Source organism: Sciurus vulgaris (genome assembly GCF_902686455.1).
Source record: "Sciurus vulgaris genome assembly, chromosome: 16".
Classification (NCBI taxonomy): domain Eukaryota; kingdom Metazoa; phylum Chordata; class Mammalia; order Rodentia; family Sciuridae; genus Sciurus; species Sciurus vulgaris.
In genome coordinates, this window is record NC_136477.1 from 47,504,640 (window position 1) to 47,521,426 (window position 16,787).

Genomic DNA, 16,787 nt, shown 5'->3' on the forward strand with positions numbered 1-16,787 from the left:
TCAGCATCACTTAAAAATAAATAAATAAAATAAAAGTTTTGTGTCCATCTACAGCTAAAAAAAAAAATGAAAAAAAATTTATCCATGTTGTAATGTGTCAGGATTTTTTACATATTTAAGACTGAATAATATCCCATTGTGTATATGTTTATATATTCATATACCAGTGTACACTTAGATTGCTTCTATCTCTTGGCTATCTGAATAAATACTGCTATGAACATGAGTGTGCTAGGTAGTATTTTAAGCTGAAACAGTAGCAGTTTTAAAATTTACTTATTAGGCTCAATGAAAGGTGATTCAATGAAATGCTGCCACATTTGCATTTCATATCTAACCAAGACATTTTCAAACCTTGGTTATATTAGTTTTTCACTCTAACTTCCCATTTGAGCAACTTGGTACAGTAAAAATACTAACCTGTGGTTAAGGAAACTAATCTTGATTCTTAACTTTGCTGGTACTAGACGTACACATTCCTTTTCCCAGTCCTTTATGAGGACATGATGAAGGGAACAACCCTGTGGCCAAAGCCTCACAGCTCTTATTTTCTCTCGTCTTTTTGTACTTTCTTCTTCCACATTCAGTGGTGTTCCTCAAAGTTCATTCTTCTAGTAGTATAATTTCAGTGATTGGGTTTTGATGAAAAAAATTCATGTTATCCTAGAACAGTAGTGTTCTGTAGTGTATAGTCACTTTAACTTTTGAGGTAGTCAAGCTTATACGTCATAAAACTTCCTACACAGAACCATCAAAGAGATCACTAAGATCCAGAGCAACTTTATCTCTTGGTGGTACTTTCTAATATTTTGTATAAGAAATGAAGTCTTTTAAAGCTTATTATTGCTTAATGTCCTGCTGAGTATCCAGTCCTATATAAATGTTCAGTACACACAATGGCTTTTTTAATGAATTATCCAGAAAGCCCTCTATCATACTATATAAAGAAGAGACTTCAGCCAGTATGTTACAGCAAGTTCGAGGCCACCCTTAGCAACTTAGTGAGACCCTGTCTCAGAATTAAAAAGAAAAAGGACTGGAGGTGAAACTCAATGGTAGAGTGCTCCTGGGTTCAACCTCTAGTATTAGATGGGGGGAGGGGGAACTTTCAACTTGACAATCTTTGTATCTTACTCTTACATAGCTAGGACAATGCCTGGCACAAGGCAGATAATTGACCAGAGCTTGATTAAGTATTTTTGGGTTAAGAGAAAGTTTATTTTTGAACTGTGGTACATTATGGAATGGGGTAGTCACTTTGAGAAATCAAAAGACTCAATTACTGATTCAATTCATTACTACAGCTACCCCTCCAAATTAAGTATGGTAAAATTCTATCAGGGAGTTAATGCAAAACACTGAACTGTGATTAAGAACACTTTTTTGAAATCATAGACTTTAATTAAAATCAGAACTTTTACTGAGTTTATATCTATTGAATGTCTGCCATGAACCAGGCATTGTATTCGCATGAAAATACCAACCTGTAATTTAAACTTTGTTAGTTGGCGAATACCTGTTTCCTAATATTGTAGTCTGCTGTGTTGCTTTAAAAAATGTACAGTTAATTTTCTGAATTCTCAATATAGAAGTTTGTATATCTTGAATATAATAATGATGTGAAGATAAGTTTTCTTACTTTACTTTTTTCTTAAGTGTTTATGGTCTTGGGGTTATATGTCATTGGCAGAGCCAGCACAGAAAGAAAGAAAAGAATGTAGGATGTCAGTCTAAATTTGTAAATTTTTATTGTTTTGTTTTTTAAATATGTATTTTTATTAATTTTTTTTTTATTTCTAGGCCTATCATGGTCACCATCAAGCACTGGAAGTGTTGGTACAGTCTTTGTTAGATCTTGATGTGAGAAATAATAGTGGAAGAACTCCCTTAGATCTTGCAGCATTTAAGGGCCATGTTGAATGTGTGGATGTACTCATTAATCAGGGAGCCTCAATCTTAGTGAAAGATTACATTTTGAAGCGAACTCCTATACACGCAGCAGGTAGGACAAATTTTGTGCTATTCATCTAATGTTCTTTTTCCATTTCTGGTATATAATACTCCTGGTATATATCTTAATTTTTTAAAAACTTAAAATGATCAAATGATTATATTTTCAGTTGAAAACCAACAGCACGCTAATTTTTTTAAATCATTATCTGCCTTAGAAATTGGATTTATGTAATAATCTACCTTGTGAAATATTTTATCATGAAACGGAACAGTATTTTTTTTACCTTCTGATGGGAGCCATTTCAGATTGGTGTGTGCTTTCATTAACAATTGATAAACATTTTTAGTTATTTTTACCATTGTACAGCAAATATATAGAACCTACTTTATGCAAGAACTACTCTGAGTTGTAATTTTATTATTTTTCAAATGTGAAAAATGCTAAGACTTATAAGTCATTGTAATTACTTGGTACCAACAATATATCACTAGAAGATGCAGATTCACAGTTCTGCAGGAATTACTATAAAGCAGTGTTTATTTTAAATAGCCAGGAATGATACAATTGAGGAAATCTTTTACTGAAGTGTTTTTCTTATCCACAGTAGGCTGCCTTTATATGATTAGATTCACTTCACTAAGTCTGCATTTATTGAGTGATTCTTAAGAACACATTTAATACATGTATGATTACACAAATGGTATCAATTTATATTGTGTACAACCATAGAAATGAAAAGTTGTACCCCATTTGTGTATAATGAATCAAAATATAAAAATAAATAAAAAATTTTAACATTTAAATTCTAAAAATTAAAAAAAACACATCCAGGCATGATAGAGCATGCTTGTAATTCCAACAACTGAGGAGGTTGAAGTAGGAGAATTTCAAGTTCCAGGCCAGCCTCTGTTTCAAAATAGAAAAAGGAAAAAAAAAAAGCTGAGGATATAGCTCAGTTCCAAAGTACCCTGGATTCAATCCCCAGTACCCAAAAAATAATGCTAATAAATTTAAAAACAAATAAATAAATGATGGGCCAAGATTCTTTTGAACCATCCCTAAGTATTTGGCACTGTTGTTAATTATTAAGAGAGCTGTTGGCAGAGTGCAGCATACAAGTCAAATGGGGGTCAGAAAGTACTATAGAATATTTGACCCTAGTTTGCTTTCACTAGTTTTTTTCATCTTTTTTTAATTAGGAGAAATAGTGAAAGACATTCCTTTCAGCATCATTTTGTGGCTTATAAACTTCTTTAAATTTCAAACTGTATTATATATGGGCAGATCCTGCATTTCGCATATTTAACTCAGTTTCAAAGTCACCTGTTTTCTTTGGGCTACTTCTACTTGCCTGTTTTATGCATTTGGACATGAAAAAATGTTCTTTATAGATATGTCATTTTTCTTATTCATAATATGTATATGTATATAGCATTTGGAATTCTTCCAGCTATAAATAATAGGGTACCCAACTGCAAGTGACTTTAGTGACAGGGGTTTAGTCTCTCACATAAAATAATCCAGAGGCAGATGCAATTTCAGAATTGGTTGGTTCCACAGTGATGTCAGAGCTCCACCAGATTCTCTGTTACTCTTCTTGTCTTTGCATTTATGTTGCAGGATGGTTGCTATTTCTTTACAGGGTTACATCCTAGATCAGGAAAGAAGGGGGTTTTCCATTATTCAGAGTCAAAAGTGTTCTGTACAAGCCCTCTAGGCCTCTCAACATCACACTGATCAAATTGGGAAGTAGTGCTCACCTTGCAACTGATCATTGTCAGAGGACATTCGGGTGGTTGTGATTGACTTGGTCTAATGTAATTGACTTCATTTTGTCCTGTGGCTGGAGGCAGTTCAACCTTCCCTGACTTAGAGCTAAGTGCCTACTCTGATTTACCATCAGGAATTCATATCTGTTCAGCTTTAACAGTAAAAGCAAGTAGACATCACTTTGTACATGTAGTTTTCCTTCTTATGTACTGAATTCAGTGAAATTATCCCAAAGTTACATTGTACACTTTTTTTGGTAGTGGGGATCAAACCCAGGGCCCCATGGATCCTAGGCAAGAATTCCACTGAGCTATATCCTTAGCCCCCAAAGTTACATTCTAAATGCACTCTAAGATGGACATTTTCTGTTTTATTATTTATTTACTGAAATTTTTAAATTTCACTTTACAGCAACAAATGGTCATTCAGAATGCTTACGATTGTTAATAGGAAATGCAGAACCACAGAATGCAGTAGATATTCAAGATGGAAATGGACAGTAAGTTTTAATAATTTTTAAAATATTGAATTACTTCTAAGGTATTATTCTACATACGTTGGTAAGTCTGTCATAGTAATGTAACTGAGTAACATCAAATAATAGTTTTTAATATAAGTATACTTAAATAGTTTTTAATATAAGTATACTTAAAGTTGTATCAAACAAGGCATATTTAAAAAACAGGACATTACATTTTTTTGTTTGTTTGTTTGTTTTTATCTAGTACAGTTTTAAGTGGTAGCACTAAAACTATTCTCTTGTTCAGGACACCTCTCATGCTGTCTGTGCTCAATGGGCATACAGACTGTGTGTACTCACTACTGAACAAAGGAGCAAATGTAGATGCCAAAGATAAATGGGGAAGGACAGCATTGCATAGAGGGGTAAGTCATCTTTTTTCTTTGCAAAAAACTCTTGTGACCTCATACTACTTAAAACTAAACCAGACTGTTTATTTTTCTTTATTAATTTTCTACCAGACATTAAGTGTTGGGGTTTTTTAATTAAGTTTTTAAATGCTAATTTGGAATACTTAAAATATGTAACTTGATCCAGAGAATAGTAATGTTGTAACAACAGTTGAAATACCTAAAACCTTGAAAGAAATTAATATCTTTTGTCATTTTTCCATTATCTTAACTATTTTCTTAGATTTTATCTTAACCTTTTCACCTTTGAATTATTATTTTCATTGACTTACTAGTGTATCTCCTCAGTTCTAAGTTTCTCATATTTCTAGTGCTTTGACAGAATTGCTACTTTACCTGAATTTTTAAACCACTTCCAATAAAAATATACTGAACATTCAGAATATAAAAAGTGGCCCTAGTTGGCAGGAAGATATGGGGAGTATGGACTTCAAAACTTCTAAATTAGCTAAAGTTGTCATATAGCATCCAACGTAAAACATTTGACTACAAGCAAATTATTTTTCTTTTAGGCAGTTACAGGCCATGAAGAATGTGTAGATGCATTACTTCAACATGGTGCTAAGTGTTTACTACGGGATAGCAGGGGTCGGACACCTATACACTTGTCAGCTGCCTGTGGACACATTGGTGTTCTTGGAGCCCTACTGCAGTCAGCAGCATCTATGGATGCAAACCCAGCCATAGCAGACAATCATGGATATACTGCACTTCACTGGGCTTGCTACAATGGTTAAGTATACAGATAAAAACCTGAATTAAATGCCTGCTGTATATTGAATAGAGACAATTAACTATAATACATTCTGATATTAATATATTTGTAAGCTTAAAATTTAAGATTAGTAGGACGCCTAGGAACAATCTACTATTTAGTTATAGCTCCCTCCTGTCCTTTGTCATGATAGTTGTCAAAGTTTTTTGAGTTAAGCAATGACATCTTTTAAAAAGTTTTTCTTAGATCTTTAATATTTTACATTTTAATAGGTTTTATAGTATTTCTCATGTCTTTTATATAGTATGTTTGTATTTTTATTATATACTTTTACTTTCTAAATGTTCTTGTATTGGGAAAAAATTATGTAGGGAAAACAGTGAAATGCATCACACTCCAAATTGAAATCTGTGTATGTTTCTTGAGCACATCGAAATATAAGATCCTTTTATCACCACTAATATGCTCAAAATGTTTTAAAGGAATAAAACCCTAGCAGATGTTAGAAACTTTCTAACTTTACTGCATTGTTAGAACAGACTTATTTCTAGCTTTCTAGAGACTCAGTCACAGTCATGCCTTTTATAGGTAGACCCACAAAAGGTCATTCAGGGTAGCAAAAAGCTATTTTTAAGATATTAATGTTAAAAATGGAGTTTAGAGCCAGGTGCAGTGACACACACTTAAAATCCCATCAGCTCAGAAGTCTGAGACAGGAGGATCACAGATCCAAGGTCAGCCTCAGGAATTTAGCAAAGCCCTGTGGCAACTTAGGGAGACCCTGCCTCAAATTTTTAAAAAAGAACTGGGAGCTCAGTGACAAAGGATTCCTGGGTTCAACACCCAGTACCAAAAAAATTTTTTAAAGGAGTTTGGCTTATAAAAATGTCACTAAAATAATTTACATAGTGAAGCTTATTGCTATATTAATTTTTTTCCTTGATTTGATCATCTTAAAAAACATTCAAATTTATTATATGTAGTATTAGCAGTAGTTCTATCAAAAGTTTGGGCTTAAGTCTTTAGCAGGTAGAAAGGTGTTTAAAATTTGTTAGGAATTTCACTTGTAATATTTGAGATTAATGTTTGTTGTGAACCCATGTCCACAAAGCTGTAGTTCAAGTGTAGAATCTGTTCTGAAATCAGCTGAGTATGTTAACCAAAGAACTGAGGTTTTCTGTTGGCCTATAATCTGCTGCTTCATGTAACATGCTTCAGTAACATTCTGCCAATGTTACTGAATTATGGTGAAAGAGGAAAACTCTGAATCTATAAAATTATGGTTTAAGTAAATGTTCATAAGGATTTCCTAGATAAGTTATTTCTGCTTTCATACTAATTCTTGTGCTAGAGTTAAGAGTTTCATTTCTTTCACTGTCAAATTTTTAGATTCTTCTCTTTTTGGGGTGGAGAATGGAGGTTGTCCTACAGTTGGTCATTCTTCAACTCTGAGTATGGATAGAACTAGAAACTAAAATAATTAAATCTGTTATGAATTCCAAAAGCTTAGCTTGGTATGTTTTCCTTTTTACTGCCTTTTATTCTTAACTAAAACAGTTTTTAAAACTATAAAGCCTTTAGGTTTTGACTTTTCTTTTTCCCTTTCAACTCACTGAAGCTTGTATTTAATGATTATAATGTAATGACCAAAGATTAGTCCTAACTCAAAGAAGAGACTGTATTTTGCCATTAAAATTTAATTCATTTTTTAATGTGACTTGACATTTTGTGAATATGAGGAAAACCCAAAATACCTAATACAGTGGGAAAATATCTCCAAATGTAAATTTTGTTTGTATAAGAGATAAAACTATTATGAAACAGACTTGTTTACTGGTTTGTTATTGTTTTTAATATATCAATGATACCAATAATTTTTTTCCAAAAGTTATTTTATCTCAGGTATGCTTTGTCATTTGGAGAGTTGTTCCCTATTATAACATTTCTTTTCAGGTCTATGTGTAGAAAATTATTTCTATTCTGTGACTGCTTAACTTCAACTCCAAAGTACATTTTGTTATAAGAGACAGAATTTTGCACAAACTTTATGCTTGGTTGCCATTTAAAAATCAACAGATGTGCCTGATTTTCAGACTGTAGAAAAATTGCGATTCTGAATTGAACGGGAAGAAATTAAATGTGTGTTAGTTATATGCAATAAGAGACCTTACAGACAGTCTAAAATTAATACCATATTTATAGCCAAAAGACTGCTTTATAATTTAACATTCTGAAAGTAGAATATGTAAAATGGTTTTACTTTGACTAGTAATTGTTGTATGACTGGAAAGAAAATTGGAATCACTCCAGTAGAACAGAAAACAACCCTTCTGTCAAAATTCAAATGAAATGATGGTCAGTCTTAGAAAAGAATTGGCTGTACATACTACGCTTAGAGTTCTAAATTTCAGTTTATGTAGTTCTTTAATCACGGAACTTAGAGTACTTAGATTATCTCATTTATTCTTTTAAAATGTTTATAAAGCTCTACACATCCTCAGAATTACCCTCTGAAATATCAGGAGGCCTAATTCTGTTATTCTTTCAGCTTGAATATTGCCCAGTAATGATTTCCAAAGGACCCAGAGTTCCCTTTTTCAGTCTGCACTTGACTCAAAAAGTAGTTCTCAAAGCATTTGATCTATAATCATGAGTTATAGCTATTGATAGTGTTTTAGAAATTGGAACTGAGAAGTTTAGAAATATTTATTTTTTAAAATAATAAATACATTAAATTTAACATAAGTAACATTTTCATGAAGAATGTTTTTGAAACTTTAGTTGGAAGAGTTAGTTAGTTTAAGAGAATAAATATATTTTCATCATCTACATTTGTTTTCACACCTTGTCAGTATCACCCCAAGTTTGCCCAGGCTATACTTTAAGAACCCACGTGCCAAGATAATGAGAAGCTCTTCAGTCAACGTTGAACGTCTTTCCATTGCTATTTCTTAGTAATGAGTTAACATTCAAAGGGATGAAATTAAAAGCAGTGTCTCAAACTAAGCATTTTGAGCCAGATTCTTGTGAGGAAGTGTACTATGCATTGCAAGATACTTAGCAGCATTCTGACTTTTATCCATTCAAGGCCCGTTGCACTTCTACCTCCAGTTGTGATAAGCAAAAGTATCTCCAGATACTGCCAAATGCCTTCTGAAAGGCATAGTTGTCCTGTTTGAAAGCCACAGAATTAGAAAAAAGTTCTGATAAAAGATGAAGCACAATCACAGGTTTCCTAAAAATTACCTTTCCTGGTGAAAACAATTTTAAATAGTTTAGGTTGAGCTATTATTTGAGAATATTAAGAGGAATTAACAAAAAACAGCATCGCCTAGCTAGCCAAATATTAAATCATGAAAATAGACTGTAGAAATCTAAATTTATTCCTAAAGCAGATCCCAAATGAATAACAGGATAAAAGAAGTAGGTTTTTTATTTTTTAGTACTAGGGCTTGAACCCAGGCTTGCTCTATCTACCATTAATATCTCTACTCCATTTTTTTTTTTTTTTTTTTTTTTCTTTGAAACAGGGTCTCATTAAGTTGCCCACACTAGCCTAGAATTTGAGGTCCTCTTGCCTCAGCCTCCCAAGTAACTGGGATTACAACCATGTGCCTCTATACCCAGCAAGAAGTAAAATTTCCTTTGCCCAAATATTACAGGTTGGGCATCCCTAATTCAGAGCATTTTGAACTTTGGAGTTTCTGATTAGGGATACTTAATCAGTAACCTAAAAGTATCCAAAATCTAAAAACTTGGAAATGTAAAGCATTTTTTCAGATAAGGGATACTTAATCTGTACTACAGTAAAGGGGTGGATGGGTTGTTTGCTTTACTAAACCTTGACTTTGAAAAAAGAACCAGAATAGAATAGATCATTACAGACTTGCTGATAATACCACAAAGGTTTTTGTTTTGTTTTGTTTTTTAACAGCAATCACCTCACAAATCCATAATTAGATCAAATCATTTTTGATACACAGTGATACAGTAAAGTTCTTGGGAACTTTAAATAATACAATTTGTATACTATGGAAGGGCATATAGTTTATTAAGTAAAAAGAAAGTTGAAGGGAAAAAAGTCTGCATTTAAAAAAGAAAATATGCGTGCACATGCAGTCATATATGCCCAGAGATTTTCTGGAACTATAAGGGACCAGTGGTTACGGTCTAGAGAGAAGAACTGGGAGATGGGATAGAAGCAGGAATTTGTACTTCTTCCTTTTAGACACTTCTTTTTATTTGAGATTTTTACCAGTATCTTTTGGATTTTAATATCTTGTTCTTGTTTAACTTAGGCCATGAGACATGCGTAGAACTTCTTTTAGAACAGGAAGTTTTCCAGAAAATGGAAGGAAATGCTTTCAGTCCTTTGCATTGTGCTGTGTAAGTGAAGCCAAAATTAATCAGATTTGGTATGATTGTTTTTAGAAAATTTACCATTGCTGTGAGAGTGATCACCTTGTTACTTTACACAGGATTAATGACAACGAAGGTGCTGCTGAGATGTTAATTGATACATTAGGTGCCAGCATTGTGAACGCCACAGATTCAAAAGGAAGGTAGGAATTCAACTGTCATTTTTTACTTAGGAAAATTATATAGGAAAAAAAATTAACAACTTATAGAAAAAGTTAACAATTTATAGAAAAACCATAATTAATTGAAAATTAAATTTCATATTTGTAAGTATAAACTGTTAGAAAAAATCTTTTTTTTTTTTTCATTATTACAGGGCTCTTTTAATTATTTTTGGTTTTAAGCTGATTTTTTAAAATTCTTTTAAAATGTAAAGATTTTTCACCCTCTTTTAAAAAGTATGTTTTTAAAAGGTTAATACTTTTCTGAATAGAAATAAAACCTGGAAGAAGAGTCCAGCAGTTGTAATGTGTAGTAGTTTTGGGGTCAGGATCTATTACTTTGAAATTTTCTTTACTGATGTAATGTTATTTTAGCAGTTTTATAATTAAGGCCCCTTATATTATTGAAAGTGCAAATTTTTGTGGCAGATATTAGTAAGCTTTATTGCCTGTTTGTATTCAGGAAATACCTAATATATAAACTCTTGAAATTGCTTGTCGTAAATAAGGAATAATTTTTTTCCAATGTGTAGAACATTCAGATTTAGTCGTGTGTTTCAATTTCTCTGTGTCACAGAACTCCTCTGCATGCAGCTGCCTTCACAGACCATGTAGAGTGTTTACAGCTGCTGCTCAGCCATAATGCTCAAGTCAATTCTGTGGACTCTTCTGGGAAAACCCCTCTCATGATGGCTGCAGAAAATGGACAAACAAATACAGTTGGTAAAGAAACTGTATAAGGATTCTATTCTTCTAAAATATATAAATTGCTTATGTATAATGTAGTTCCCAACCCTGTCTTCCACTAATTATCTCACCATTCTTGAGATATAAAAGTCTTTAGTCTTTACCTGCTTGAATCCACATTTTCACTTAGGGACACATGTTTTAATTTGCCCGTATTGATTAAAAAGTTAGTTTAGCAAGGCAACGTAGCATAGTGGTAAAGAACACTGAATGTCAGTGACCCAGGAGGCTAAGACAAGATAATCACTTGTTCAAGGACAATCTCGGCTACTTAGTGAGACTCTAAGCAACTTAGTTAAGACCATGTTTCAAAATAAAAAACAAACAGGGCTGGGGATGTGTCTCAGTGGTTAAGCACCCCTTGGTTCAATTCCTGGTACAGGGAAAAAAAAAAAACCCACAACTAGCTGTGGTAGGCACAGTGCTATATGCCTGTAATCCCAGCAACTTGAGAGACTGAAGCAGGAGGATCGAAGGTTCTGGACCATGCTGAGCAAATTTAGAAGGCCCTATCACAAAATAAAAAACGAAAAGAGAGCTTGTGCCTTAGTTTTTTCAGTTAGAAAAAAAAAATAGAAAAAAATAATGACACTCTCTCTGTAGGATTGTTGTGGGAGTTAAATAAATCACAACAAATCCAGAAGACAAAGTAGCATTTTAGTAAGCACTCACAAAATTTTAATTACTGTTGGTAGTGTCTATGATTTACACAAAAATATAATTGTTACATATAATTATATCACATTATTTGTATGTATGTTATAAATTACGTATTTTTCTTTCACTTAAGTTTTTTGTGAGGGATATTTTTTGCTCTGTCTTCATTTCTCTACAGTGAGTTATTGATAATCTAAGAAACATGTTCATAAACATAAGAACTGATGCACTTTTTCCTCCCAGAGATGCTGGTCAGCAGTGCTAGTGCAGATCTGACTTTACAAGATAACAGTAAAAACACCGCCCTACATTTGGCTTGCGGCAAGGTATGTACAGGTTTTAAGGACATATTTTCATTGTTATTATCAACAGGGGCATTAAAAGTTTTTCACCTTCACTTAAATGAACCTCTGTAATGATGGCCAACATCACATTTCTCAAAAAAGAAATACTGGCTTAGCCAAGAATGGTGGCTCTCATTATCCTGGCAATTTGGGAGGCTAAAGCAGGAGGATTGCAAGCTTGAAGCCAGTATGGTCAGCTTAGTGAGATCATGTCTAAAAATAAATAAAAAGGGCTAGGGGTGTAGCTCATTGGGAGAACCCCTGGATTTAATTCCCAGTATAGGGATGTAGATGTAGATGATTGATGATAGGTAGGTAGGTAGGTAGATAGATAGATAGATAGATAGATAGATAGATAGATAGATAGATAGAAGATAGATGTATGTGTGTGTATACACGCTTACTTACATTTTGGAAGACAAACCTATTATCATTGTCTTTCTTTAAATCTTATTCTTGTCCTTACTTCTAACAAATGTTTGGGCAAAGAAAAAGGGGGTGGGGGACTAGCCAGGAAAATTCATATGTATAGTATTACACGTATGTATGACCTAAGGTTAGGGATTGTTGGGTGTTTAAATTATTTTTAGTGGTACTCAAGTTTTTAAGAGTTGCTTGCCACAATTCTAGGGTCATGAAACTAGTGCCTTGTTAATACTGGAAAAGATAACAGATAGAAACCTCATCAATGCAACCAACGCAGCCTTGCAAACGTGAGTACTTTCAGTATTTAATGTGAATTTTGTTATTTTTATTATTATTAAAATGAAAGCCAATGAAATAGGTCTCATTAGTAACAGAAGCAGTTAAAAAGTGAAGAACAGTTTTTTCAACTTAAAAAACACATTCCCAAAATCATCACAATTGAAAAGCCTGTTACAGGCTAGACATGGTGGCACATGTTTCTAATCCCAGCGGCTCAGGAGGCTGAGGCAGGAGGATCTTGAATTCAAAGCCAGCCTCAACAATTTAGTGAGGACCTAAGCAATTAGCAAGACCCTGTTTCTAAAAAAAAATATAAAAAAGAGCTGGAGATGTGAGTTGGCAGTTAAGCACCCCTGGGTTCAATCCCTAGTACCATAAAAAAAAAAAAAAAAAAAAAAAAAAGCCTATTACTAGAAAAGCTTTTGCTGTATTAGAACATTGGCAATAATGTATATTTTCACAACCTATTTACCTGCATGATTTTCTAAAGGAAAGCAGTACTGTTTTTTGTATTTTATGAAATTCCCCTCTAAAAATCTTATTCGACAGTAGGAATAAATGAAGCTTCATATGTCTGTAAGCTAAATAGGTTTCAGAAATAGTAGAGTTCAGCCAGGCATAGTGGCGCATGCCTGTTTATCCTAGCAGCTTGGGAGGGTGAGGCAGGAGGCTCAGGAGTTTAAAGCCAGCCTCAGCAACTCAGTGAAACCCTGTCTCTAAATAAAATGTAAAAAGGGCTGGGGATGTGGCTCAGTGGTTAAGCACCCCTGGATTCAATCTCTGGTACCAAAAAAAATTATTTTCCTTCAATTATAAATATTCACTATAATAAAGGCAGGTTAAAGATCAAGTTCTTAATAATATGAACAAGCCCACTTTGAGATTTGGTAAAGAGAAAAAAATCTTAGAGTATTGGTTTGCATTCTGCATTCTGGGGTCAGTCAGATCCCTTGAAGGTCCAAAAATTAGTCACAGGGTCTGTGAGCTGTTTTCAAAGTCTGTGATACTGCAATTTCTGTTATGTATGTTTGTCAGCCTCTTGTCTTAAAACAACAACTTTAATGCCTTTTCATTAATTAAATCTTGGGTCTTAGTCGAGTATAACAAAAGGGTTTGATGAAGATAGGCACCTGCTAATAGTGCCTGTGGCTAAGCTTGTACTCATTAGGGAGGTGTGACATAATACATTGCACAGATCTGCAGTCCACACCCCCATCTTCATTGTTGTTAGAACTAGGTGTCTCAAGTTTGTGTCTCTTGATCTTTACCATTCGGCAGTAATGTTCTTTACAGCCAGGCATGTGTCTGTGTGCACTGCTCATACATATACCTGTACAATTTTTCCCCCAGACCTCTGCATGTTGCTGCCCGAAATGGGCTAACAATGGTGGTTCAAGAACTTTTGGGGAAAGGAGCAAGTGTCCTTGCAGTAGACGAAAATGGTAAGTAGGTTCTGTATTTCTGAAATCTCTTCCCTTAACCTGTGCATCACTAAAACTTCTTATCTTTTTTGCAGTGTTAGGGATTGAACCTAGGGCCTTACACATTCTCGGCATGTGTTTTACCACTGAGCTTCAGCCCTATCCATTTTTATTTTGAGACATGGTCTTACTGAGTTGCCCAGGCCAGACTCAAACTTCCCATCCTGCTGTCTCAGCCTTCTGAGTAGTTTGGTAGCTGGGATTACAGGTGTGCACCACTGTGCCCAACTAAGTTTTTATCTTTTAATGGTACATATTTGAAGTAAAATAAACCTTGGAATTTTTTTTTTTTTAAATAGGGCAAAGAAGAAAGCTGAAATCAATGTTGAATTGTATTTCATGGAGAAGGAATAAGGGCAAGAGACACAGGAAAAGTTCATCTAAGAGATGAACTTCTGAATTTACATATATATTAAACCAGAGTTAGTATTTATCATTTATACTTACCACCATTGTTCATCTTATTAGCCAATGATTTTGTTCTTTCAACAAATATTTATAAGGCCCCTTCTTAAGGGTCTTATTCTTATGCAAAGCCAATCTTTCTACTCATGCAGTAGAGCCTATACCTTTTGCCTACCAGAGAATATCACTTTAATAGTTCTTCCATTTTGTATCCTGCAATAAGAATTCTTTATTCGCTTCCTAGATATAATTAGTCCTATTGTCTTTTGAAAAAAAAAAATCTTTTAATCTCCTGATGCTGCCAGCTGCTGCTTTTTCTCTTTTCCATTGCAGCAGAACTACTCAAGAATTGACTTTCTACAGTCAGGCCTTTGCCCCTGCCATACTGCAAAATTGTTCATCAAAATCACTAATGGACCCCATGATATTAAGTCAATTCCTAGTTCTCAGTGCACTTAACAGATCAGCTTTTGGAAAAATTGATTACCTCTTTATCTTTGGTAAACTCTCTTTACTTACTTTTCAGGACTTCATACTCCCTTGGTTTTCCTCCTGCATTACTGTTTACTCTTTCTCAATTTCTTTTACAAAAATTTTCCCTCTTCCTAGCTCCCCCTCCTGACTTCTCCTCCCACTCCCAGACTGGGAATTGAACCCAGAGCCCAGAAGCACTTTTATCACTGAACCACATCTCCATCCCTTTTTTATTTTTACATTATTTAGGGCCTCAGCCTCCCAAGTAGCTGGAATTACAGACATGCACCGCAGCATCCAGCCCTCCCTAACTTCTTTAATCTTAATATTTTTTTGGTTATGGATGGACCTTTATTTTATTTATTTATTTATTTATTTATGTATGTATGTATGTATGTATTTATATGCAGTGCTGAGGATCAATACCCAGTGCGTCACACATGCCAGGTTCTACCACTGAGCCACAAACCTAGCCCCCTAACTTCTTAATATTAGAGGAGTTTAGAGGCCAGTCTAAAAACTACCTATATGCTAAGAATTCCAAAATTTATGTTACTAGCCCAGACCTTTTATGGTTTCTATTTTCATGTCCAGGTGCCTAATGGACAGTAACACATAAATGTCTAATAAATATTTCAAATCTAATAAATATAGGTCTGAAATATCAAATCTCCACCCCCTACCCAAAACCTGCTTTCCCCACAGCTATACTAATCTCCATTGAAGAAAATTCCTCTCATTATTGCTCACAAAAATGTAAGAGTTGTCCTTGATTCCTATAATACCCAGGATACACTTCATCAGCATATACTAGTGATTCCATCTCTAAAATATATCTACAATTTGCCTATTTTTTTCTTTTTACACCACATTGGTGGGTTATTGTTGAGTGGGTATGTATATTTGCAGTATTAGGAATTGAACCTAGGGTCTCAGGCATTCTAGGCAAGTGCTCTACCACTGAGCTACATCCACAGCCCTGCTGGATTCTTTTTAAGACAGGAGATCCAGGTGTAGTAGCATATGCCTATAATCCCAGTAACTTGGGAAACTGAAGCAGTTAAGACCCCACGTTCAAGGCCAACCTTGACACCTTAGCAAGACACTGTCTCAATATAGAAAATAAAAAGGACTAGAAATTAACTCAGTGGTAAAATGCCCCTAGGTTCAATCTCTAGTACTGCCCAAAAAAAAAAAAAAAAAAAAAAAAAATTTATACAATAAAATATATAAAAACATATTTTTCCTCTGGATTTTGGTTTACTCATAGTTCTTCTGTTGTTGTTTTTAGATACACATGACAGGATATTTTGATATATAATACATACATGGAGTATAATCCATTCCAATTAGGATCCCATTCTTGTGGTTGTACATCATGTAGAGTTACACTGGTCATGTGTTCATATATAAGCAAAGGAAAGTTATGTCCAATTCGTTTTACTGTCTTTCCTATTCCCATCCCATCTCCCTTCCCTTCATTCCCCTTTGTCTAATCCAATGAACTTCTGTTCTCCTCTCTACTCTCCTTTGTTGTTGATTAGCATCCACATATCATCTATTCAGCCTTTGGTTTTTTTGGGACTGGCTTATTTCACTTAACATGATAGTCTCCAGGTCCATCCGTCTACTGGCAAATGCCATAATTTCATACTACTTTATGGCTGAGTAATATTACATTGTGTGCATGTCCCTATTGAAGGACACCTAATTTGTTTCCATACCTTGGCTATTGTGAGTTGAGCTGCTATAAACATGGATGTGGCTGCCTCATTGTAAGTCCTTTGGGTATAGATCAAGGAGTAGGATAACTGGATCAAATGGTGGTTTCTGAGCAATCTCCACACTGCTTTCCATAGTGGTTGCAGCAATTTGCAGTCCCACCAGCAAAGGGAGTACCTTTCTTTCTACATCCTCATCAACATTTATTTACTTGTATTCTTAATAATTGCCATTCTGCCTGGAGTGAGATGAAATCTCAGTTTAGTTTTAATTTGCATTTATCTAATTTCTAGATAAATTGGG

General features: G+C 34.2%; 1 protein-coding gene across 10 annotated transcripts in view; it reads left to right on the top strand.

Moving 5' to 3' along the window:
- ANKRD28 (ankyrin repeat domain 28) overlaps positions 1–16,787 on the top strand; it is a 207,393-nt gene that overhangs the window by 181,459 nt on the left and 9,147 nt on the right. For 9 of the 10 annotated variants that reach the window (XM_079116407.1, XM_079116406.1, XM_079116408.1 and 6 more), the window contains 10 exons: positions 1,801–2,002; positions 4,136–4,223; positions 4,492–4,609; positions 5,167–5,386; positions 9,668–9,755; positions 9,848–9,931; positions 10,527–10,672; positions 11,597–11,679; positions 12,328–12,410; positions 13,753–13,844. In XM_079116407.1, coding sequence (XP_078972533.1) covers positions 1,801–2,002; positions 4,136–4,223; positions 4,492–4,609; positions 5,167–5,386; positions 9,668–9,755; positions 9,848–9,931; positions 10,527–10,672; positions 11,597–11,679; positions 12,328–12,410; positions 13,753–13,844 — 1,204 coding nt within the window. The remainder of the gene's footprint in view (positions 1–1,800; positions 2,003–4,135; positions 4,224–4,491; positions 4,610–5,166; positions 5,387–9,667; positions 9,756–9,847; positions 9,932–10,526; positions 10,673–11,596; positions 11,680–12,327; positions 12,411–13,752; positions 13,845–16,787) is intronic. The other variant, XM_079116413.1, reaches the window with a different exon arrangement.